Source organism: Pristis pectinata, chromosome 37 (genome assembly GCF_009764475.1).
Source record: "Pristis pectinata isolate sPriPec2 chromosome 37, sPriPec2.1.pri, whole genome shotgun sequence".
Taxonomy (NCBI): Eukaryota; Metazoa; Chordata; class Chondrichthyes; order Rhinopristiformes; family Pristidae; genus Pristis; species Pristis pectinata.
In genome coordinates, this window is record NC_067440.1 from 14,095,083 (window position 1) to 14,120,896 (window position 25,814).

At 56.3% G+C, this 25,814-nt stretch overlaps 1 protein-coding gene across 1 annotated transcript in view; it reads left to right on the forward strand.

The window, feature by feature from the left end:
- LOC127586655 (calmodulin-binding transcription activator 2-like) overlaps positions 1 to 25,814 on the forward strand; it is a 59,529-nt gene that overhangs the window by 29,544 nt on the left and 4,171 nt on the right. Inside the window, 14 exon segments of the mRNA XM_052044770.1 lie at positions 10,308 to 10,426; positions 15,575 to 15,753; positions 16,137 to 16,161; positions 16,163 to 16,224; positions 16,924 to 16,990; positions 16,992 to 17,018; positions 17,020 to 17,094; positions 18,464 to 18,910; positions 20,535 to 20,603; positions 20,605 to 20,723; positions 21,544 to 21,739; positions 21,741 to 21,791; positions 22,692 to 22,763; positions 24,113 to 24,133. Of these exon segments, the coding sequence (XP_051900730.1) occupies positions 10,308 to 10,426; positions 15,575 to 15,753; positions 16,137 to 16,161; positions 16,163 to 16,224; positions 16,924 to 16,990; positions 16,992 to 17,018; positions 17,020 to 17,094; positions 18,464 to 18,910; positions 20,535 to 20,603; positions 20,605 to 20,723; positions 21,544 to 21,739; positions 21,741 to 21,791; positions 22,692 to 22,763; positions 24,113 to 24,133 (1,529 nt within the window).

Consider the following 25,814-nt stretch of genomic DNA (forward strand, 5'->3'; position numbering starts at 1 on the left):
ACGAGGTAGATTGTGAGGTCAAGATCCATCTTTATCTGACAAGAGGACCGTTCAGGAGTCCTATAACAGCGGGACAGAAGCTGTCCTTGAGCCTGGTGGTATGTTTGTATCTTCTGCCCGATGGAAGCGGGGAGAAGAGAGAATGTCCAGGGTGTACCTGTACTGTGTGTACATAGCTGCCTGGGGTGTACCTGTACTGTGTGTACAGAGCCGCCTGGGGTGTACCTGTACTGTGTGTACAGAGCCGCCTGGGGTGTACCGGTACTGTGTACAGAGCCGCCTGAGGTGTACCTGTACTGTGTGTACAGAGCCGCCTGGGGTGTACCTGTGCTGTGTGTACAGAGCCGTCTGGGGTGTACCTGTGCTGTGTGTACAGAGCTGCCTGGGGTGTACCTGTATTGTGTGTACAGAGCTGCTTGGGGTGTACCTGTATTGTGTGTACAGAGCCGTCTGGGGTGTACCTGTACTGTGTGTACAGAGCCGTCTGGGGTGTACCTGTGCTGTGTGTACAGAGCTGCCTGGGGTGTACCTGTATTGTGTGTACAGAGCTGCTTGGGGTGTACCTGTATTGTGTGTACAGAGCTGCCTGGGGTGTACCTGTGCTGTGTGTACAGAGCTGCCTGGGGTGTACCTGTGCTGTGTGTACAGAGCCGTCTGGGGTGTACCTGTACTGTGTGTACAGAGCCGTCTGGGGTGTACCTGTGCTGTGTGTACAGAGCTGTCTGGGGTGTACCTGTACTGTGTGTACAGAGCTGTCTGGGGTGTACCTGTACTGTGTGTACATAGCTGCCTGGGGTGTACCTGTACTGTGTGTACAGAGCTGCCTGGGGTGTACCTGTACTGTGTGTACAGAGCTGTCTGGGGTGTACCTGTGCTGTGTGTACAGAGCTGTCTGGGGTGTACCTGTGCTGTGTGTACAGAGCTGTCTGGGGTGTACCAGTACTGTGTGTACAGAGCTGTCTGGGGTGTACCTGTGCTGTGTGTACAGAGCTGTCTGGGGTGTATCGGTACTGTGTGTACAGAGCTGCCTGGGGTGTACCTGTGCTGTGTATACAGAGCTGTCTGGGGTGTACCTGTGCTGTGTGTACAGAGCTGCCTGGGGTGTACCTGTGCTGTGTGTACAGAGCTGCCTGGGGTGTACCTGTGCTGTGTGTACAGAGCCGCCTGGGGTGTACACTGCTCTGGACTTCCCACCCCAGGGTGGAATGGATGTTGGGGTGCGGTGTTCCTGCACTCAGGAGAAGGGATCTGATCCATGTGGGACAGGCTGCTGCTGAAGTGGGATCATTTGGTGAACTTCCAACCTTGCCTGATTCCCCTTCTCCCTTGGCTCAGCGGGCCGCTGCCGAATACGTTTTCCTGTCTTCCCTGCCCTGACAGAGGCTGCCACGGTAACAGGAGCCATTTCCCTCACCCCACGGATCGCTCCGATTCCCATCAGATCCCCCAGATCCTGAACCAGCACGACTACTCCCCAGGCTGTGGAGCACCACCCCCATCTGCTGTCCGGCAGCACGCACTGCAAGTCAGAAGCAGGGGAGGGAGCCCTTCAGCCCACTGAGGCCTGCTAGCTCTTCCATTGGTGCTGCACATTTCCATTTCCCTGCACCTCCCCTGTCCTGCAGGATGAGGTGGGCTTGATTGCTGCACGAGGGGGATCTCTGGTTATGGAGCAGGTGAAGCTGCCCAAGGGGGTGAGCCATAGACATTACATCGGAACGCAAGGAGCTGCAGGTGGCCTCAGCTCCGGCCTGTGTCACGGCAGAGCTGACCCACCTCACTGCCATTCCCTGCACTCTCCCCAATACCCTGGATTCCAGAAATCTCTCCACCTCAGTGTCCCCAGAGCCTCTGAGGCAGGGAATTCTGAAGGTGTCCTGGTCCTGGCTGGAGCATTTCAGTTGTGGGGAGAGACTGGGTTAGCTGTAGAGGGAACTTCACTCTCTCTCTCTCTCACACTCTCTTGCACTCGCACTCTCACACACTCTCTTTCTCGCACTCTCACACTCTCTCGCACTCTCTCTCGCACTCTCTCTCTCGCACTCTCACACACTTTCTCTCGCACTCTCTCGCACTCTTTCTCTCGCACTCTCATGCTCGCTCACACACTCTCGCACTCTCTCTCTCGTGCTTTCTCGTGCTCTCGCACTCTCACACTCTCTCTCGCACTCTCTCACTCTCTTGCACTCTCGCACTCTCTTGCTCTCTCTCGTGCTCTCTCTCTTGCTCTCTCTCGCGCACTCTCTCGCGCACTCTCTCTCTCGTGCTTTCTCGCGCTCTCGCACTCTCACACTCTCTCTCGCACTCTCTCACTCTCTTGCACTCTCGCACTCTCTTGCTCTCTCTCGTGCACTCTCTCGCGCACTCTCGCACACTCTCTCGCACACTCTCTCTCACACTCAGTACAGAATTAGTCTCTTCAGCAAACCATGTCAATGCCAATTGTCACACGTCTGTCTGTACTGACCGGTCTGTGCCTTCTCTGCTTTGTTGATTCAAGTGCTCGTCAAAATAATTCTTAAATGTTGTGAGAGTCTCCGCCTCCACCCCTTTGGGTGGTGCGTTCCACCTCCTGCTTTTCACCCCACCCAGGGGAAAAGGTTCCTTCTCAGATCCCCTTTAAATCTTGTAAATTCTTTCTTCAAATGTACTGTGTCTGGCTTTAGATATCTTCATACTCTCTACCCTATCTATGTCCCTCATAGCTTGTCCACCTCTCTCAGGGTCCCCTCAGCCCCCTCGACTCCAGAGAAAACAAACCCACCTTAACCGGCCTCGCCTCATAACTTGAACCACTCCACCCCAGGCACTGCCCTGGGGAATGCCCTCTGCACCCTCCCCAGTGCAGTCCCATCCCCCTGTGGTGTGACCAGAGCTGGACACGGGACCCCCCCCCCACCGTACACAGGACCCCCAGAGTTGGACATGGGACCCCCCCACCCCCCGTACACAGGATGCCCCCAGAACTGGACACAGGACCCCCTGAGCTGGACATGGGACCCCCCCACCCCTCCCCCACCCCCCTCCCCCCGCCGTACACAGGACCCCCAGAGCTGGACACGGGACCCCCAAAACTGGACATGAGAACCCTGCAGTGGCCAATGTTTGATAAAGCTCTCCCATAACCTCCCCGCTCTCACCTTCATGAGCCAGGACTTGGAATGAGCTGGGGTCAGCAGCGTGTTTACCTGTGACGTTTGCTTCTGTTGATAAATGCTGCTGACCATAGAACCCTTGTAACTCAGTGGTTTATGTTTGTCCAGGCACTGGAACACAGCCCAGTTTAACCTCCCACTGAGCCCCTCATTCTGCCAGATCCCATCTCCCTCGGTGGGGACCTGGACCCACACATCTCGGAGCCTCGTCCTCCGGGACTGAGGCTGCTCCTACTTCTACCCTGGGTTTTTGGATAACCTAGTTCTGTGGCTCTGTCCCACCGCCCCTCCCACAGCGTGACCCTCCCTCAGTACTGCCTTTCCCACAGCGTGACCCTCCCTCAGTACCACCTCTCCCACAGTGTGACCCTCCCTCAGTACTGCCCCGCCACAGTGTGACCCTCCCTCAGTACCTGGGTAATATCTGTGTGTCTGTGCACCTGGAGATCCTGTGAGTGGCTCAGGTGAGGTTTAAGTGGGTTTTGATGGGGTCAGGAGGGGGTGAAACGGGGTGTCAGGGGTGGGGTAATGGAGGAACAGCGGGTCTCAGTCTGTGGTCTGTGTTCAGGTGAAGAGGTTGTACGGAAGGTTACAGAGCTTAAAATATAATTCCGCTGTCTGCCATTGAATAGTTGTCTGGTGAGAACAAAGTGTTTAGTGCCGGCCCCTGGAGACTGGTAGGCCACGGCTGGGAATAAATGCCCTTGTTGACGTGTCTGCTTTGATCACTGCTGTGAGAGCAACAGTTGTTGAGGCCGTGTCCCTGCTCACACTGCAACTCCCACTGCTCGGGCTGCGTCACGCACAGATCACCGTCCGTTCCGGGGACTTTCCACCCTCCCCAGGAAGCTGACTGGCTGCATGGAGCCTGGAGAGAGGGCGCACACAGGATCCCCCTTCTCGCCCCCGCAAATCCTCCCCCTCTTCTCCTTCCCCCACCCCTCCTTCCCACCCTCCTCCTCCCTCCCCCACCCCTCCTCCCACCTCCTGCACCCCCTCCTCCCCTCTCCCCCACCCCCTTCTCCTGCTCCCCAGCCCTTCTCCCCCTCCTGCCCCTCTACGCCACACCCCACCCCTCCACATCCTCCCAACTCCCCTCCACCTCCTCCCTACACCTCTGCAACCCCCTCCCTACACTGTTGCAGAGCCCCAGCACTGATTCCCAGCTGGCTATTCGATTGGGGAGGCATCACTGCCGCTTCATATCTCCTCTGCCTCTCCACCAGAAGCCCTTCCTCCATCAAATTACTCCCCCACCCCCACCCGTCACTGCAATGTCTCTGTCTTACCCACCTGCCCCCTCCCTGTCTCACTCATCGCCCCTCCATGTCTGAAACATCCCCCATCATTGGATAACCCCCACCATCCCCATCAGACCACCCCCTGCCCACCACTCTCCCCCCTCTCCCCCTCCCCCCCCCTCCTCTACCCCCTCCCCCCCATCCTCCAGCTCTCCCCCTCTCCTCCTCACCCATCACTGGGTTCCTCAGTGAGTGCTGCCCCTTCCCTCCCCAGGATGTCCCACCGTGCACACACGTGGAGTGTGACAGAGCTCGGCTGCCCCCTTCCCCGACACCTGTCTCCCCCAACCCCTCTCCACGTTTGGTGACGGTGAGGGATTTGACCAGTGGCTGGTGTGGTGGGACTCCTGGTGCTAATGCTGGTGAGGAGGCTGGTCTCAGCTAAACGATGGTATTGATCAGCTGGTAACTGGCTGTTAGAATTTAATCCTGATAACTCTGAGGTGATAGGTGTCGATGCCTGGGCCTGGGATGTGTTGAGGAACAGAGGGAGCTCAGTGTACGAGGGTTCCACCCCCCTGCCCCCACCCCGCCGGTTCCCCCAGCCTGTCAGCAGCTGCCCCCACCCCGCCCCCCACCCCCACCCCGCTGGTGCCCCCACCTCGCTGGTGCCCCCAGCCTGTCAGCAGCTGCCGGCCGTGACAGAAGCTCATTAAATGATTGAGTTAAAGCCCAGTGCGGAGAGGCTGGGGGGAGGGGTGGGAGACGGCCAGCGTTGGGAGGGGGGGGTCGGGGGAGGGCCAGTTGACATAGCCGCACACTCCAGGCCAGCTCCACTGGTGGCTATTTTGGTCTGGGGGGGAGGGGAGGCACTTTGATTTGTCATAATGCAGGAGGAGGTGCAGCACTCTGTGCTGGGTTTCAGAGTTCGGTCCCTGCCATCCACACAGTATAACTTTGAATGGAGATGGGAGGGACCTGCCTGGAGCTCATTGGCCTGGCTGACAAGGTGGATAAGGCAGCTCGTCGACCACACGTGTGACATTTACTGGGACGGCGAGACTCAGCTCTAATCATCGTCGACCCTGCACTCAGCTGCTGTTTACCAGCGGCCTGACCAGTTCCGGCAGCGTCTGACGTTGCTGCCTCTGTCCTGCCTTCCCTGTCGTCCTCTCTTAAATGCAGCGTCTCACTCCCCCTCCCCAGCCAGTTGTAGACAGATGCCCTGGTGGGCTCAGGCCAATGTCCTGTCCTCGTCACCTCTCTCCTGACCGGCCTCTGAAAGGGAACCTTCTTCGGACGCGGAGTGGCTGTGGGGAGTGAAGGAGGGAAAGTTGGTGGAGCTGTGTGGGCTGCATCACTCCTCAGGAGATGGAGCAAGCGAAGGAAGGTATGTTGGCAGCCGTGCTGAGCCAGGGAAAGTGGTGTGGCTCTGCTGGAGCTGAGGGCGAGTGTGCCCCTCTGTGGGATTAGAAATGAGCAGTGGGTTCGTGGCAGTAGCTGCTCCAGACTCACCCGTGCTGGGTGGTTGCAGCTCGCTGTGAGGTGCTGGGGACTGGGCCCCCTCACCAACGCTGGGGGATTCACATCCCGGCTCTGGTGTGTGGGGAGCAGGACACGGGTACGCGTGTCGTTGGACGGAGCGGTGCTGGGGACAGGGCCCCATCACCAGCTCCTGTATCCCAGCTGTGGTCTGTGAGTCGTGGTCTGTGGGGAACAGATCATGTGTACATGTGTTGCTGGACACGGGGGTCAGTGCTGGGGAAAGTTTGACACGGAATGTGGCTTGAGGTGTGTGAGAGTTTGGGCAAAGTGGCAGTGTGTGGGAGAAAGAAGCAGAAAGTCTCACAGATCGAATTGCCGTTGTTCACTGATTGCTCAGAACACTTGCGTGTGTTTGGAAGGACAACTGGAGCTGAGTGTGTCCCACAGACGGTTCACACACGCACAGATTGGTACACACACACTTGCTCCCTCTCACACGACACAGACACAGCCACCCTGCTGTGATTGTTGGAATGGAATCTGTCACTGAGTCTGGCTGTGATGTACAATGGCTGTGGATAATGTGACCTCCACTGCTGGTCTGCCACCTGTTCTGCCCTGTCCCCAGCAGGGTAAGTTCATTGTGTTCAGCTTCAGTGGATGGACACCCACTGCTGATCCTGGGGACAGCCCAGTGCGAGTCTGATCAAAGTGAATTCAGGAAGACACAGGGCTGCTGTGGGCTTGAACTGGGGCCTGTAATCTTCGAGGTGAATCCCATCAGGGGACAGAGTGGCAAGCAGCAGTGTCTGCAACTGGCGCTGGGCTGGGGCCTAGGACGCAGGGACGGGGCAGTGAGGCCGTTGGTGGGTGTGACCAGGCTGTGGTGAGTGGGTGAGATGGGTTGTGCACCCAGAGGTCCATCAGTATGTTTTCCAATAACTGGGGTGTGAATGACGCTGGCAGGGGCTGGAACAGAGCCAGACTGACTCTGGGAGCAGATCGTTTGTGGGATGGATTTTGGTAAAGGTATTCGACAAGGTCCCTGGTGGGAGGCTCATCCAGAAGATTAACATGCATGGGATCCATGGTAACTTGGCCATTTGGATTCAGAACTGGCTCGCCCATAGAAGACAGAGAGGGTAGTGGTCAATGGAACTTATTCTAGCTGGAGGTCTGTGACTAGTGGTGTTCCACAGGGATCATCCGTGTGGGGACCTCTGCTGTGGGTGATGTATATAAATGACCTGGATGAAAGTGTGAATGGGCGAGTTTGTAAGTTTGCAGACGATACAAGGATGAGTGTAGAAGACGGGTAAAGGATACGGCAAGACATAGGTCGGTTGCAGGTGGAGTTTAACCCGGCCAAGTGTGAGGTGTTGCACTCTGGGAGATCAAATGTAAAGGCAAAGGACCCAGTTAATGGCATGGCCCTTCACAGTGTTGATATGCAGAGGGATGTTGGGGTCCAAGTCCATCGCTCCCTGAAAGTGGCCACACGTCAATAGGGTAGTGAGGAAGGCGTGAGGCATGCTTGATTTTATTAGTCGAGGCACTGAGCTCAAGAGTTAGGAAGTTGTGAGCAGCTTTATAAAACTCTGGTAAGGCTTCATCTGGAGTATTGAGTTCTGGTCGCCCCATTACAGGAAGGATGTGGGGGCTTGGAGAGGGTGCAGAAGAGGTTCACCAGGATGCTGCCTGGATTAGAGGGCATGAGCTATAAGGAGAGGTTGGACAAACTTTGGTTGTTCTCTCTGGAGCGGCGGAGGCTGAGGGAGGTTTATAAGATTATGAGAGGTGTGGATAGGGTAGACAGCTGGTATCTTTTTCCCAAGGGTTGAAATGTCTAATACCAGAGGGCATGGATTTAAGGTGAGAGGGGGTAAGTTCAAAGGAGATGTGTGGGGCAAGTGGTGGGTGCATGGAATGTGCTGCCTGGGGTGGTGGTGCAGAGAATGGAAGGATGTGGATATTGTGTCGGCAGAAGGGATTGATTTAGTTATTAGCTTGATTTGTTCAGCACAACGTCACGGGCCGAGGGGCTGTGTTCGATGAAGCACGAGTGCTGGAAAATCCCACTGATGGAGTCGATAGCTTCCTGCTCAGCGTCCCAAACACAGATCTGTCCCCACCGGTAAACTGGTGCGATACAGTGACAGACCCGTCCCCACCATCGATACAGCGACGGACCCGTCCCCACCACCGATACAGTGACAGACCTGTCCCCACCAGTACTGTACCGCAGTGTTATGCAGTCATAGAGCCTGGAAAGAGGCCCTTTGGCCCGACTTTTCCATGCTGACCAAGTTGCTGAATTGAACTAGTCCCATTTGTTTGCATTTGGTCCAAACCCTCTAACCCTTTCCTATCCATGTATCTGTCCAAATGTCTTTTAAACACTGTAATTGTACCCGCCTCTACCACTTCCTCTGGCAGCTCATTCCACACACCCACCACCCTCTGTGAAAAATTGGCCCCTCAGGTCCCCTTGAAATCTTTCCCCTCTCACTGTAAACCTTTTCCCTCTAGTTTTAGCCTCCCCTACCCTGGGGAAAGGACTGTGGCTCTTCAGGTTATCCCTGCCCCTCATATGATTCTATGAAGCTCTATAAGGCCACCTCTCAGCCTCATATGTTCCAGTGAAACAAAATGTCCCAGCCTGTCCAATCTCTCGTAAATCTTTTCTGCATCCTTTCCTCTTTAATGATGCCCTTCCTATAGCTGGGTGACCAGAACTGCACACAATGCTCCAAGTATGGCCTTACCAATGTCTGGTACAGCTGTAACATGATGTCCCAGCTCCTACCCTCAATGCCCTGACCGATGAAGGCCAGCGTGCCAAATGCCTTCTTCACCACCCTGTCCACCTGTGTCCCCACTTTCAGGGAACTACGTACCTCTGCCCCTAGGTCTCTCTGTTCTACTACACTCCCCAGGGCCTTGCCATTTGCTGTGCAAGTCCTGCCCTGGTGTGCCTTACCAAAATTCAACACCCCTCATCTATCTGAATTAAACTCCATCTGCCAGTCCTTGGCCCATTTTCCCATTTGCAAGATCCCATTGTAACCTCAGACAACTTCCTTCACTGTCCACTACATCACCAACTTTAGTGTCATTCACAAAATTACTAACCAGGCCACCTCCATTTTCATCCAAGTCGTTGCTGTAGATGACAAACAACACTGGACCCGGTGCCGATTCCTGCAGCACACCACTGGTCACGGGTCTCCGGTCTGAGAAACAACCCTCCACTGTCACCCTGCTCCTTCCTCTGAGCCAATGTTGTATCCAATTAACTAGCTCGCTCTGGACCCCATGTGATTGAACCTTCCAGACCAGCCTACCATGTGGCACCTTGCTAAAGTCCATGTAGACAATGTCCACAGCCCTGCCCTTGTTGATCCGCTGGTCACGTCTTTTGAATACTGAGTCAAATCCATGATGAATGATTTCCCACGCACAAAGCCGTGCTGGCTATCCAGAATCAGTGCTTGCCTTTCCAAATGCAGGTAGATCCTGTCTCTCAGAAACCTCACCAATACCTTTCCCACCACTGACATTGGGCTCACCGGCCTGTAGTTCCCTGGCTTGTCCTTGCAGCCCTTCTTAACCAAAGGCACAACATTAGCCACCCTCCTGTCCTCCGGGACCTCACCTGTGGCTATCGATGATGCAAATATCTCTGCCAGGGACCCCGCAATTTCTTCCCTGTTTTCCCACAATGTCCTGGGACATTGGTCACTGGTCCCCAAGTGCTCCCCGACTAACCCTTCTGTCACTTGCCCTGCCTTATTTCCCAGGAGGAGGTTCAGTTTTGGCTCATCTCCAGTAGGGACATGAGAATTTTTTCATGGTGGGAAAGGTATTGGTGAGGTTGGTGAGTCAAATCCATGATGAATGATTTCCCACGCACAAAGCCATGCTGGCTATCCAGAATCAGTGGTACCCACTGGTACTGTACCCCGGTGTTATACAGCGACAGACCCGTCCCCACCGGTACCGTACCCCGGTGTTATACAGCGACAGACCCGTCCCCACCGGTACCGTACCCCGGTGTTATACAGCGACAGACCCGTCCCCACCGGTACCGTACCCTGGTGTTATACAGCGACAGACCTGTCCCCACCGGTACCGTACCCCAGTGTTATACAGCGACAGACCCGTCCCCACCGGTACCGTACCCCGGTGTTATACAGCGACAGACCCGTCCCTGCCGGTACCGTACCCCGGTGTTATACAGCGACAGACCCGTCCCCGCCGGTACCGTACCCCGGTGTTATACAGCGACAGACCCGTCCCCGCCAGTACCGTACCCCGGTGTTATACAGTTGGGGGCTGCATTTTGGTCTGGTTTGGGGTTGCTGTGTGATGGTTTGGGTCATGCATCTTTCTCTATCCTCATGCCCTCTCTCTGCCTGTGCTGCAGACAACCAGTTCCGGATGTCCATCCTCGAGCGTCTGGAGCAGATGGAGAAGCGAATGGCTGAGATGGCAGCTTCAAGCCAGCAGCAGCCTGTCAGAGCAGGGGACAAGATGCAGATCCAGGTACCATGTGTGAGACCTCCCTGTTCCTCAGTCGCAGGTGCAGGGAGAGTGTGGGAGACCAGCCACAATCCATGGGCAGTGGGGAGCAGGAACCATGGCTGATTCTCCAACCCAGGGATCACTGGGCAGTGGTGGGGAGCAGGAACTGTGGCTGATTTCCCCCTCTCTCTAACCCCGGGGTCACTGGGAGATGACTAGGAGCAGGAACCCATTGTTTCCTACCTTCCCAGTGTTTTATGGGGAGGTTTCCAGAGACCCTGCCCTCTTCCCCCTGTATGTGGGGAACATCTTTCTGCCATCATCTTGAATGGCCATAGTTGAATTTTAAGATTCTGAGAGCTGTGGTAAGGAGACGGCTCTCCCTTATCAGGTTTGCCATGGTCTCAGCCCCTCAGTGACAGGGACTGTCCAACTCACTCTCCTACTCACCGGAGTTATTCAAGTGGCTCCATGAGTTGAGAAGCCTCACCCTGCATTCCACGCGATGTCAGTTGGGGGTGTGATGGGATTATCAGCCCATCGTTACCGTGGAGTTAATGCTATAACCCAATTAGTGATCAGTCTGTGTGGACACTCGCGTGCACAACTGGTTCTCCTGCTCTCCGGATGTGGAGAGACTCCTGCTGTGTCAGTGAGTGTCACTCCCTCCTGCAATTACTGGGTGACAGCAGAGCTCGATGGACAGAGTGGCCCATCCTCCTCTGTGTAGGTATTACAGCACAGGGAATCCCCTCCCGGCCCTCCCCATCTGCAGACACCCCTCCCTCCCCCCTCACTCCCCACACTGTCCGCTCCCTTCCCCCTCCCTCCCCCCTCACTCCCCACACTGTCCGCTCCCTTCCCCCTCACTCCCCACGTTGCCCACTCCCCCCTCTCACTCCCCACTCCCCCCCACTCTCTCCCCCTCACTCCCCCCTTACTGACCACTCCCTCCCCCCTCACACCCTGCCCCTCAGCCCTCACCATCCAGTCACCCCTCACTCTCCCCTCCCTCTCTACCCTTGCCGACTCCATAGGTTATTGTTCACGCAGCCACTTCCTGAATCTCGTACCCCCACCCTACTCATCCCACCCCACCCACTCCTCCCCATAAACTCACCTCCCCTCCCACCCCACCCACCCCCCTCCCCCACTCCCCCATCTCCCCCCCACCTACCCCCTCCCCCCCCCCACCTACCCCCTCCCATATCACTCCTGTTACACATTGAGGACAGCTCTCTGCTGCGACTTTATCCAAGTCCTGCCTTCCACAGCCCCCCTTCCCGCCTGTGCCCCGCACCTTGTATCTGCCCTCGTTCCAGAGCCCAGTGCACCGGGAACCTTGTCCTCCGTTCCCTCCCGACTCCTGATCACTGACCCTCCTCCTGTTTTTGTGGAGCAGCTGCCGGAGGAACTCAGTGGTCGGGCGGCATCTGTGGGGGGAGACAGTCGACATTCCGACGTGGTTGGAACCCTTCACTTGGGCCTTTGTGTATTCGTGGACTCCCCGTGCATCGGCATGTATTGTCACCTCCCTCCACCCCCCCCCCCCCCCCCCCACCCCAACTCACTCCCCTTTCTGATGAGGAGCCCCCAGCCCGGTTTCGGGCCATCCCTTGGTTCAGGCACCGTCCCTGTACCTGGTGGAGTTGCTGCCAGATTCAATCCCGATCCCCGGGGTGCGGAGTCCACATGTTCTCCCTGTGACCGTGTGGGCTCCCCCCAGGTTCTCTGGTTTCCTCCCACGTCCCAAAGGTGGGCAGGTTGGTTGCTGTGAATTGCTCCCAGCATGTGGGTGAGGCGTAGAATGTGGGGGGAGTCAACGAGAAGGAGGGGTGAAGATAAAATGGGATCAGTGTAGCTGGGTGCAGATGGTCAGCATGGAGTCTGTGGGCCAAAGGGCCTGTTTCTGTGTGTGACTCGGTGCCCCGACTGTTTCCAGTTCTCCCTCTGACTCTCAGCCTGAGGTCCAACTGTGGGGACAAATGGCTCCCAGTCCTATGTGGACAGAACTGCTGCTTCTGATTTCTCTGTGAACTGTGGTTTAATGATCTGTGGCCTCGAGCTCTCGTTGTGTCCCTACACCTCCTCCCTCACCACCATCCAGGCACATAAACCTCCCTCCAGGTGGGTCAGAGATTCACCTTCACCTCCTCCAATCTGGTCCACGGCATTCGGTGCTCCTGATGTAGCCTCCTCTACATCGGTGAGACCAGGCACAGACTGGGCGACTGTTTGCAGAGCACCTGCGTTCAGTCCACATGCCATCCTGAGCTCCCGGTTACATGACGTTTCAGCTCCCCGTCCCATTCCCTCACCGGCCTTTCCGTCCTCCGCCTCCACTGACACGTGAGGTGCTAGTCCTCATGGTTCTGTCTGGGATGGGGTGTAGTCCAATTCCAGGTAACCCTTGCCTCCTGTGTTCTCCCCTCTCTCCTTACCATCCACCCTTGTCCCCTTTCCCTTCCAGGTCCCATCCGCCCACCAGATCCCTCCCCCATCTGCTTCCACCTCTCCATTGTGGATCCCATGAACAACTTCAGCACCTGTAGATGTGTTCCTGCTCATCTCCCTGCAGCCCCTTCCCCACCTTCACCCACCCCTCCCCACGTCCTTCATTCCTCCCCGGTCCACCAGACACCTTGGGCGTCGGTCAGGGGCTGGGCTCGGAGAGGTTGGGGGTCTTAACTGAGGACGTGGGAGAGAGGCATCCAGGGCTGCTAGTGGTGAAGGGAGGGCAGTGGGCGCACAAGGGAACAGGGGGAGGGTCCAGAGGGCTGCAAGCCAAGGCTATTGAGATAAGTTGGGGGGGGGGGGGGTGGCGGGGAGACCAGTGTCAGAGGTCAGTGAGGAAAGACAGGGGAATGCGCAGCAAGAGGCAGGGTAGGCTGTAGGATACAGAGGAACGGGTGTGGGATACAGGCTTGGTGGGCTGTAGGATACTGGTGAATGGAGAGGTGAGTGTGTGAGGAAGGGGTGGGGTGTAGGATACAGGCAGACGGGTGTGTGAAGGTGCGGTGTAGCATACAGGCAGACGGGAAGATAGATGTGTGAAGGTGGGGTGGAGTGTAGAATATAGATAGATGGGTGTGTGAAGGTAGGGTGTAGGATACAGGCAGATGGGGAGATGGATGTGTGAATATGGGGTGGAGTTTAGGATACAGGGGGATGGGTGTGAGAGTGGGGTGGGGTGTAGGATACAGGGGGATGGGTGTATGTGGGGTGTGGTGTGGGATACAGGCAGATGGGTGTATGAGGGTGGGTGGGGTGTAGGATACAGGCGGATGGGTGTATGAGGGTGGGGTGGAAGTCTCAGCAGCAGACAGCAGGGCAGTTGTTTGGCACTCAGCCAAGAGGCACGGACGAGATGGAATCTGCTGCAGAGACAGGTTGAAGATAACCCTGGGAGTGTGTGGACCGCGGGCAGCCGAGTGTTACTGACGCTGAACCCCTCTGAGTTTCTATTTTTGCCTGTGAGCAGGGTAGGGACTTTGAAGCAGCTCAGAGCTCCACATTCTTGTTAATTTTAGCCGGGCTGCAGTGAGCAGAGAACTCCGGCAGTTATAGATTAGCTCAGATATTTATGGCAACTTTCTTGAGGGAGGAGGATTAAGCCCTGGGTTTGCAAAGTGGGATTAAACTGACTGTTCCGCTCCTGTTCAACTCCGTGCCAGGAGAGATCAGTTCAGAACGGAAAGTATGTTAGTGAGGTAACGGCTGCTTCAACTTTCCATCTGTGGCCAATGGAAACTTCAGAGTCTCAGATAACCTCCCTCCCTGTCCTGCACCCACCCCCCTCCAGTCCCATCTCTCCGAGCTGCCAATGTGTCCCGCGGTCAATGTCTCCACTCTCCCCGTCCCTCCGCCCCGTCCCCCCTCTCACCGACCCTTCCCACTGACTGCCTTCTCCCCCACTCCACCTCATCTCCTCCCCATCCTTCTCCTCCCTCTACCCCCTCTCCCTCTGCACCCCACCTCTCTGCCCCTGTCCCACTGCTGTGTATCTGGGTCCCTGTGTGTGAGCTCCCTACCAGCCCAGGGGCTGTACCTGGCCGGTTCCCAGCCATTACTAACTTGTTCCGACACTGCGACCGATTCCGATCCCCTCACTTGTTCAGCCACGCACTTCAGGAATGACGGAGATTAAATGCATAGCTCTGTGGTCACATCATCGGCCATGGAGCCAGTTCCCGGTCGCCACACGGCTCTGTGCCACTCAGTGACCTTGTGTTGTCCTGGACAATATGAACCCTTCCATCAGTGACTGTTGATCAGCTTGCTGTTAGTGGGAGCTTGCTGTGCGGCTAGCTTTTCCACTGGGGCTCCTGTCGGAGGGCTTTAGTGGAGTCATCGGGTCGTACAGCACCCAGACAGGCCTTTCGGCCCAACCAGTCCATGCCGACCCAGGTGTCAATTTGAACCAGTCCCATTTGCCCACGTTTGGCCCATGTCCCTCTGAACCTTTCCCATCCATGGACCTGTCTGAGTGTCTTTTAAACGTCTTCATTGTACCCGCCTCACCCACTTCCTCTGGCAGCTCGTTCCACATACGGACCACCCTCTGGGTGTAGAAGTTGCCTCTCAGGTCCCTATTAAATCTCCCCCCACTCACCTAAAACCTGTTCGCTCTGGTTCTTGATTCCCCAACCCTGGGGGAAATAGACTGAGTGCATTCACCCTATCGATGCCCCTCATGGTTTTATACACCTCTATAAGGTCACCCCTCATTCTCCTACGCTCCAAGGAATATAATCCCAGCCTGTGCAACCTCTCTCCATAAATCGGTCCCGCAAATCCTGACAACACCGTCGTAAATCTCCTCTGTGCTCTTTCCAGCTTAGTGGCATCTTTCCTATGGCAGCTGAACACAGTTCTCCAGCTGTGGCCTCCCCAGGATCCAGTGCATATAGTTGTAGCGCATTCTCCAACGAGCTGCTCTGCCCTGCGAGGGGTGTGGACACGCTGTGTGGGCAGCAAGGCACCTACCAGTTCCTGGCACTGTTGGTTTATCAGACTCCATCTCTAACCCTGTCACTGAGTCCATTCGGACTCTCCCAGTGGGCCAGCAGTGGGTGATCCCAGTGATGTGCTGTTACCATGTGGCTGAGCACAGAGCGAGTGTCCACGCGTGTCTCCTGTGAGTGCTCTCTCTCTCTCTCTTTTGCCCAGGCCTCGTCAGACTCCTTCGAGGAGCGGATCATCGCCCTGTGCCTGACCATGATGTCCCAATCGTGGTTGGCTCCGTTCCGAGCACCTCATTCACGGCATCAGTTTCCGGGCATGACACTGCTACACCTTGCTGCTGCACAGGGCTACTCTCGACTCATTGAGACCCTCATCAAATGGAGGCAAGGACCTTACCTCCTTGATAATATCAGCCTATTATACACCAACCACACAGTGCCTTTGTAACGTCAGCCCATTACACACGGCACATCGCCCTGTAACGTCAGCCCATTACACATGGCACATCGCCCTGTAACGTCAGCCCATACACACGACACAGTGCCCTGTAACGTCAGCCCATTACACACCACATTGATGCCCTGTAACGTCAGCCCTTACACACCGCATGTCACTGTGCATTTGTTTGTAAGTGTCCCTCTGTGCAGTGGGAATGACTCCTGGTAGTGAAGTGTTGGTCCCACTCGAGTTGGTATCTGGGCTGTACCTTCTCCCTTCTCCCCGCCCACAAGGGAAAGGCCCTGTAATTGTTCATGTAACCCTGCAGGTCCCTCAATGCCGACAGCCTGGACCCTAGAGCAGGAGGTTGATCCCCTGAATGTTGATCATTTCTCCTGCACTCCTCTGGTGAGTTTGTCACAAATCTCCAACCCTGGGTTGTTCTGTGTGGGGCGGCGGAGGCTGAGGGGAGGGCTGAAGGGTGAGAGCTGACAGAGGTTTATAAGGTTGAGAGGGCAGAGAGACAGGGTCTCTTCCCAGGGTGGAATGTCTAATACTAGAGGGCACAGTGTTAAGGTGAGAGGGGTAAGTTTGAAGGTAAGTGTGGGGCAAGTTTTTTACACAGAGAGTGGTGGGTGCCTGGGACGGGCTGCCAGGGGTGGGGCGGAGGCAGATAGGTGCGATTAAGGCTGTTAGTCACAGGAAGTGCAGGGAAGGGAGGGAGATGGACCCACGTGCAGGCAGCAGGGATTAGTTAATTTGGCATTTGTGTTCGGCACAGGATTGGTGGGCTGAAGGGCCTGTTCCTGAGTGGTGATCTAACGAGACACACCCCTTCGACAGCTCGGGGAGGGGAAGGGGAAGTGGAGTGGGGAAGAGGTGGAGGGGAGGGGATGGGGGAGACGGGGAGAGGGGGAGACGGGGAGAGGGGGAGGGGATGGGATGGGGTGAGGGGAGGGGGGGACGCGAGGGGGGGGGAGGCGTGAGGGGACGGGGAGAGACCTGGGAGAGCTAAGGGAGTTTGCGATGTGGGGGTTGGAGCCACGGGGTACCGTATGACGGACACTGAGCACCAGCCCTCCCCCCTCGGTCACCCACTGCTGTTCTCTGGCCAGATGTGGGCCTCGTGCGCTGGGACACGTCGACGCAGCCGTGACCCTGTACGGATGGAACCGCCGAGCGCCTTTTCATCCCCGACTCCCTGGGACGGACTCCCCCTGCACGTGGCGCGCTCCCGTGGTCACGTTAGGTTGGCCACTCGTCTGGAGAGCTACAGGGACAGGGCGGCTCGCTGAGACCACGGGGTGCCCGATGTGGATGGGACCGAGGGACAGTGGCAGTCAGCCGCAGGTGACGGTCTGGACACGCCTAGGGTCCTTCGCCCTCATCGGCCAGCCCGGACACAGGTACGTGGGACCGCCCCCCTCCCTTCCCCTCCCCCCACCCCCTCCCCCTACCCCTCCCCTATCCCCATCGGATGACTGTGGCTCTGGGTAGGGTGTGGGGGTGTCCAGGTCACCAACCCCACTATCTCCCCCATCCCTCCCCTCCCCCTCCCCTCCCCCTCCCCCTCCCCATCGGATGACTCTGGCTCCGGGTAGGGTGTGGGTGTGTCCAGGTCACCACCACCTTCCAAGCCCGGTCCGTTCCTGCACTCCCTTTAAACCCCCCGGGTTCACTGGGAAGTTTATGAGCATCAATGAGGGAATTCACATTGTGCTTGGGTTCAAGTGTAACATCCAACCGTGGAGAAACCAGCCAGCCCAAAGTCCCGAGGGTGCCAGGTTTCAGAGTTTTGCTACATGCCTCCTTAATCACCTTAGTTCTCTGCCCTGCTGCCTTTGGAGACCTGTGGCCCTGTGTCCAAGGACGCTCTGTCCCTCTGCCTGTATTCCACTATCTAGCCTCCACATAGATCTACCCTGGGATAGAGTCCCTATCGGCATCAACACACACACTGCTGGAGGAACTCAGCAGGTCAGGCAGCATCTGTGGAGGGAAATGGACAGTCTAGATAAAAGGTCTTGAACTGCATTCCCCCACCTTCTCCCCATAATCCTCAACCCCCTTACCAATCAAGAACCTATCAACCTCTGCTTTAAATATACCCATTGACTTGGCCTCTACAGCCGTCTGTGGCAATGAATTCCACAGATTCACCACCCTCTGGCTGAAGAAATTCCTCCTCATCTCAGTTCTGAAGGGACGTCCCTTTATTCTGAGGCTGTGCCCTCGGATCCTGGACTCTCCCACTGATGGAAATATCTGCCCCACGTCCACTCTATCCAGGCCTGCAGTATCCGGTAGGTTTCAATGAGATCTCCCTCATCCTACTGAACATCGAGGACAGGCCCAGAACCATCAAACGCTCCTCACACGTTGAGCCTTTCATTCCCGGGATCCTTCTGAATCTCCTATGCAGCCTCTGATATCTGCTTCCAATGGTGGCAGCAGTTTCCTGAGCAGTGGGTCCCCAGGCAGTGTCCGAGTTCAGGTAGATGCCAATGTCCCCACATAATTCCAGACTGCGTCCTGCCAGCTGGCTGCCTCCGATCGGTGGGTGTTGGCCTCTGTTTACGTCTGTGTGGGCTGTGAGGAGCTGTATGTTCCTACGTTGGTCTGGATCTGCATTAACTCTTCTCCCCACAGGTCTGAGCATGGGGACCAGCCACTCATCTCCCACCTCACTGCCCGAGGGCTCGGGACCCCCTGTCCGTGACCTCGGCGTACTCCACCGGATCGGCAACCAGGGACAGTCCTGCCACCAGCCCCGAGCTCTGCGCCCACGGTGATCCTGACATTGCCATGGAGATCTGTGAGTCCCAGCAGACGGTGAACGGCAGCACCAGGGTTGACCCGGCCGGCTGTGCGGGGAAGGTGGGCTTGCTGTGGTACCTCCCCACACAGCTCCAGTCTCGGCAAGGAGAGAGCCCCCGCCCCGCTCCCGGGGCCCACTTCTTCCTCGACGACGAGGCTACCTTGGTGACGCATGGCAACGGGCAGTTCTCCATGGTGACCGGTCGAGATTCCATGGAGACTGATCTGCGGTTTAATGAGAATGCTGAAAATGAAGAGTTCCTGCCACCTGTCGACGTGTTACAGGTGTGGACCGCGCCCCGCCTGCTCCACACACCACGACACGTGTTACAGGTGTGGACTGCGCCCCGCCCGCTCCACGCACCCATGACGTGGGTACAGGTGTGGACCCCGCCCGCCTCCACACACCCATGACACATGTTACAGGTGTGGACTGCTCCATGCACCCCAGTAATGTCACAGCCCCTCGTCCTCGTGCAGGCTACGATCCCCACCACCCGTCCCTGATCCCACCACCCATCCTTGATCCCCACCCTTGTCCCCAAAGGCTTCATCGCTCACAGACTCTGTGCCACAGCAGTTCTCCAGCCCCTCCCCTTCCCTATGGGAGCAATTAGCAGTCACAGCCCCATTCTCCCTGGATCCCTCACCCTTCTCTCCCCGTCTCCCGACCTGTCTCTTCCCCCCACCCTGTCTCTCTGTCTCTCTCGCTCTCTCCCGCCCCCACCCCACATGCCCACCCCCGCACCCCCCTCTCTGTCCTGGGCATTGCAGCAGTCGGCTGTTGCTCCATTCACTAAATCCGTAGCTGGGAGAGGCTGCCAGACTCCCCTCCATTTTCCTGCTTGGCTCCCGTGTTTCTCAACCTCCATCATCCCAGATTCCGTCTCTGCCTTGGACACGTTCTGCAGTTGAAGTCTGCAGATCCATGGGGCAGAGGTTACAATTGAGGCAGAAGAGGTTCCTGCTCTTACCCAGCAGATGAGTGACCTTTATTCCAGAGGCTACACTACCAATTTCTCAACTCTCGTAGATTCGTTCAGCAAGGACGCAGGCCCTTTGGCCCATCCCGCTCATGCCGACCAAGATCCCCATCCAAGCCAGTCCCACTTGCCCGCGTTTGGCCCATGTCCCTCCAAACTGTTCCTATCCATGGACCTGTTCCAAATGTCTTTTAAACATTTTATAACTGTACCGCCTCTCCCGCTTCCTCTGGCAGCTCGTTCCACACACCCACCACCACTGTGTGGAAAACTTGTCCCTCAGGTCCCCCGTAAATCTCTCCCCTCTCACTTAACCTGTGCCCTCTAGTTTTAGACTCCCCTCCCCTGGGGAAAAGACCGTGACCATCCACCGTTATCTCTGCCCCTCATGATTTTATAAACCTCCATAAGGTCACCCCTCAGCCTCTGTCGCTCCAGGGAAAACAGTCCCGGCCTTGTCCAGCCTCTCCTTTTACCTCAAGCTCTCCAGTCCCGGTAACGTCCTGGTGAATCTGTTATCCACACTCCTCTGTAATGGGAATGAACCTCATCCTTCTTAACCCTGGATTATGGACCAACCTTTTTTCCTGAAATAATAGTTTCATTTCCAGGAATCAGTTTCTGCACCTCCCCCAATGACCCCAGTCCTGGAGCGTGGCAGTGAAAGGATCCCTCCCACTGTACATCCCGCCTCCCTGCTCTGCAACGTAGGCCAGCCTTTCATTTTCCTTCCCAATGACCTGCACTGCATGTGGACGTTCTGAGTTTCTGTGAAGACACCTCTTGGTTCATTGCCTCTCTCCCCCCTCCCAATTCTGGGAGCACCTTGTCACTGTCTGAAAATGCTGGGTGCCCTTCCCATGAGACACAGTCGGATCACCTCTCTGACCAGGCCTGACCTATGACCCTCCTGCTGTCTGCCACAGGTCGACATGATAGCCTTGGCCGAGCAGATCATTGACGCCACTCCTGAACGAATTAAACAGGAAGATTTTAACACAGTTCGAGGCTCCCCTGAAAGAGCGACAGGACAACGCGACCATCAGTCACACCATGACGTTGGCTGGCCAACTACCTGGAGAACGCGACCAGTTACCAAACTTCTCTCAGCACAGGTGAGTCTGAGCTTGGCACACACCACTTTTAGCCTGGTCACTGCAACAGCTCCCAACAATACAGCACTGACCTCACCCACACGGAATGGGGACAGTGAGCAGTGACTGTAGGCAGAGTACTGATCTGTTGTAGGAAGGCACTCAGATGATGGGGAGGGATCCAGCCTCCCAGTATAACCCATGAGGCAAAGTTACACAGCACTGGAGACAGTGGGTCTGTCACTGTATAACATGGGCTACAGTACTGGTGGGGGGTACGGGTATGTCACTGTTAACACCGGGGTACAGTACCAGTGGGATGGTTCCGTTGCTGAATAACACTAGGATACAGTACCGTGGGAACGGGTCTGTCGCTGTATAACACCGGGGTACGGTACCAGTGGGGGCAGGTCTAGTCACTGTGTAACACTGGGGTACAGTACCGGTGGGGACGGGTCTGTCACTGTGTAACACTGGGTACAGTACCGGTGGGGACGGATCTGTCGCTGTATAACACTGGGATACAGTACTGGGGGGACGGGTCTGTTGCCGTATAACATGGGCTAGAGTACGGTGGGGACGGTTTGTCACTCTATAACACTGGGGTACAAGTACCGATGGGGATGGGTCTGTTGCTGTATAACACTGGGGTACAGTACCGGTGGGGACGGGTCTGTCGCTGTAGAATTGGGGTACAGTACCGGCGGGGGAAGGGGTGTTTGATGGGAGGGTGTGGAGGGAGCTTCACCCTGCTATCTGACCCCAGGTTTTGTGTGATGGGACAGTGCGTGGTGAGCTTCACCCTGATCTAATGGCCTGATCGGATGTGTACCTCTCACAGATCAGCCTGTAGTCAGCCGTTAACCCCGCTGTCTCACGCCTGCCTCAGCCCTGTGAGCTCTCCACTCAGTGACATCACCTTCGAGAGGGGGGATGGTCCTGCCAACACCGGCTGGTCAGACTTCCTGAATGCCTCAGCGAATGGCAAGATGGAGAGCGAGTTTGCGCTGCTGACACTGTCGGACCACGAGCAGCGGGGAGTTGTACGAGGCCGCGCGCATCATCCAGACTGCCTTCCGCAAGTACAAGGTGAGGAGCCGGCACAGGGCAGGAGGGTGGGCTCCCTCCCGTGGAGACCCCTCTGCCCTCACAGTCCACTGCCCTTACTGCGGGGATCATTACAGAGCAGGCTCCAGCACGGAGTGGGACACGGGCCACAGAGGAAATTTCCTCAGTCTAACCAAATTGGTGCATGGAATGTTAGACAGAGGGGAGGTGGATGGGGGGGTGGAGGCTGGGGTGAAGGGGAGGATGGAGGTGAGGAAGAGGGGAGGGTTGGAGGTGAGGGGAAATGTGAGGGGATGGGATGAGGGTGAAGAGTGAGGTGAAGGGTGAGGAGGGAAGGGTTGGGTGAGGTGAAGGGGTGAGGGGACAGAGGTGGTGAGGTGAGGGGGTGAGTGAAGGGAGGGTGGGGGTGGGGTAGCTGAATGCCAAGGCTGAGGGGGAGGTGGGTGCAGGGAAGGGTGAGCGGGAGGTGGGGGTAGGGGAGGGGGAGGTGTGGGGTAGGGTTGATGGGGAGGTGGGGGGTAGGGGAGAGTGAGGGAGGGGTTGATGGGGAGGTGGGGGGGAGGGTGAGGGGATGAGGGGGAGGTGGGAGGGGATAGGGGACAGGTGAGGGGGAGGTGGTAGGGGAGGGGTGGGTGGTGTGGGCGAGGGGAGGGCGTGAAGAGTGGAGGGTAGGGGAGGGGTGAAGGGGAGGGGTAGGTGTAGGGGATGGGGGTGAGGGCAAGGGGAGGTGGGAGGTAGGGGACGGTGATGGGAGGTGGGTTTAGGGAAGAGCAAGGGGAGGGGTTGGGGGTAGGGTTGGGGGTGGGGTGAGGGGAGGGGAGGGTGGGGGGTGGGGGTGAGGGGAGGGGAGGGTGGGGTGGGGTGAGGGGGGGGTCCGGCTGCCGGAGGAGCGGGTGTGACGGTCACTGTGTTGTGGATCAGGGGCGGAGACTGAAGGAGCAGCAGGAGGTCGCGGCCGCAGTCATCCAGCGCTGCTACAGGAAGTACAAGCAGGTAGTGACTGAATGACGCCCCTCCCACCTCCCCTCCCCGCCCCCTCCTCTCCCCTCCCCCTCCTCTCCCCTCCCCCTCCTCTCCCCTCCTCCCTCTCTCCCTCCTCCCTCTCCCCTCCTCCCTCTCTCCCCTCCCCTCCTATCCTTCCTTTCCCTCCCTCTGTGCGGCACTCTCTCTGTGTCTGCATGACCTCAGTGGCGTGTAACATGCGTATCTCTGCATGGTCTCGTTGGTGTGTAATGTGCGTGTCCCTGCCAGGCTCTGACATGGAAGGTGTGGCGGGTACCAACCAGTCGCTGTGCTGGGCCGGGATGGTCATCACGTCAGGAGGTGCTGGATCCAGTGCAGACTCCCCCGGCAGGGCCTGGAACAACTCCAGCCTATTGCATACAGAACTTACATTTATACAGCACCTCTCACATCCTCTGGATGCCCAAAAGCTGCTTCTGGTTATTAACAATAACTCTAACTTGCTGATCAGTTGATGAAGAAATATTCATATGGGGAGAGCAGGATCCCTCATCCACCCCTCCCACACTGACGCTCCCTCAGTACCACCCCTCCCAGTGTGACCCTCCCTCAGTACTGCCCCTTTTTTTTAATAATAAACGTTTATTCACTAAAAGCACTACAAAAGACAACCAGTGTCAATACACGACATCTAATACAGAAAAGAAGAAACTACGCAACGACATACTACGGTAGAGAATGCAAACTAATACTACCGAAACACACACGCGACTCTACACCCGTCAACGCGACACTTCAAATAAGAATCGCGTCTGTACCGTCCACGACACACGCGATCCCCTGAGGGGCCCACCGAGCGCGGAACTCGGCTAGGGTGCCCGCGGAAACCGCGTGCTCCCTCTCTAGATGCACCCGCGCGCACACGTAAGCGCGGAAGACGGGCAGGCAGGCCGACCTGCCGGGACCCTCGGCCGCCCGCCGACGCGTCCCGTGGATGGCCAGCTTGGCCAGGCCCAGCAGGAGACCCACCAGGAGATCCGCCGCGCGCCCCTCCCCGCGCCGGGCTGAAGTGCAACCAGAACTTCAGCAGCAGCCCCTCAGCACTGCCCCTCCCACAGTGTGACCCTCCCTCAGTACTGCCCCTCCCACAGTGACCCCCCCCTCAGTACTGCCCCTCCCACAGTACTCCCTCTGCCTGGACACTTCCCTCTGACTGACCCCCATGGTTGCCATCCACTTTCAAGCACTCCACGTAGACAGGGGTAATGGGGCTGTGGGAGGGGGCATGGTGAGGGTGGGCTGGGTAGACTTGCCTTGAGCTCTGTCTTGTGTGCAGTTCTGCACTGGTTGCACTAACTCTGCTCTCTTCGTTTCACTAGCTAACGTGGATAGCACTGAAGGTAAAACAAGTTAAAGGTTACCTCACTCTAGTCGCTGTCTTTACTGTGTGAACTCTCGCCTCCCTGTTCCCCCCCTGCGCCTGTCCCCTGTCACCACAGTCAACCTGTGTGTTAAACACTTCTTGTATCAATAATGACATTCTGCTTTTGCAGAGAGGGATTCCCCTTGGTGGTCGTGTTTATTGGCTGACCCTTGTGGGAATAGTTCCGGCCAACGACACTGTGCTGGTGCATTGGTCATTTGGGTTATTATTGTGACTTGTACTGAGGTTCAGTGAAAAACTTGTCTTGCATTCCGTTCAGACAGATGAATTCATTACACTGTGCATTGAGGTAGTACCAGGGAAAACAATAACAGAATGCAAAATAAAGTGTTACAGTTACAGAGAAAGTGCAGTGCAGGCAGACAATAAGCTGCAAGGTTATAAAGAGGTAGATTTGTGAGGTCAAGAGTCCATCAGCCCCCTTTTACACTCATGACTGTGTCATCAAATTCATCTCTAACTCCATCTAAAGTTTGCAGATGATACCACCGTAGTGGGCTGTACCTCAAATAACGATAAGTCGGAGTACAGGAAGGAGATAGAGACCTTAGTCACATAGTCATGACAACAACCTTTCCCTCAATGTCAGCAAAACAAAAGAGCTGGTCATTGACTTCAGGAAGGGTCAACAGTGCTGAGGTCGAGAGGGTTGAGAACTTCAAGTTCCTAGGAGTGAACATCACCAGTAGCCTGTCCTGGTCCAACCACGTAGATGCCACGACCAAGAAAGCTCACCAGCGCCTCTACTTGCTCAGAAGGCTAAAGAAATTTGGCATGTCCCTGTTGACCCTCACCAATTTTTATTGATGCACCATAGAAAGCATCCTATTGGGATGCATCACAGCTTGGTATGGCAACTGCTCTGCCCAGGACCACAAGAAACTGCAGGTAGTGGACACAGCTCAGCACATCACAGAAACCAGCTTCCCCTCCATGGACTCTGTCTACACTTCTCGCTGCCTCAGTAAAGCAGCCGACATAATCAAATACCCCACCCACCCTGGACATTCTCTCTTCTGCCCCCTCCCATCAGGCAGAAGATACAACAGCTTGAAAGCACGTACCACCAGGCTCAAGGACAGCTTCTATCCTGCTGTTGTACGGTTCCCAAGTACAATGAAATGGACTCTTGACCTCACAATCTACCTCGTTATGACCTTCAACCTTACTGTCTGCCTGCACTGCACTTCCTCTGTAGCTGTGACACTTTATTCTGCATCCTGTTATTGTTTTACCCTGTACAACCTCAATGCACTGTGTAATGAATTGATCTGTACAAACGATATGCATGACAAGTTTTTCACTGTAACTCGGTACAAGTGACAATAATAAACCAATTCCAGTGTTATTGTACTAGGGAACTATTCACTAGTCTTATAACAGCAGGATAGAAGCTGTCCTTGAGCCTGGGGTATGTGCTTTCAGGCTTTTATATCTTCTACCTGATGGGAGAGGGGAGAACGACTGGGGTGGGTGGGGTCTTTAATTATACTGGCTGCTTTACCAAGGCAGCGAGAGGTATAGACAGATCGGTGGAGGGAGGCTGATTTCTGTGATGTGCTGTGTCCACAACTCTCTGCATGACCCTAACCCTTGCACAGCTCCACAGAGAAACAACACTCACTGAGACCAGCAAT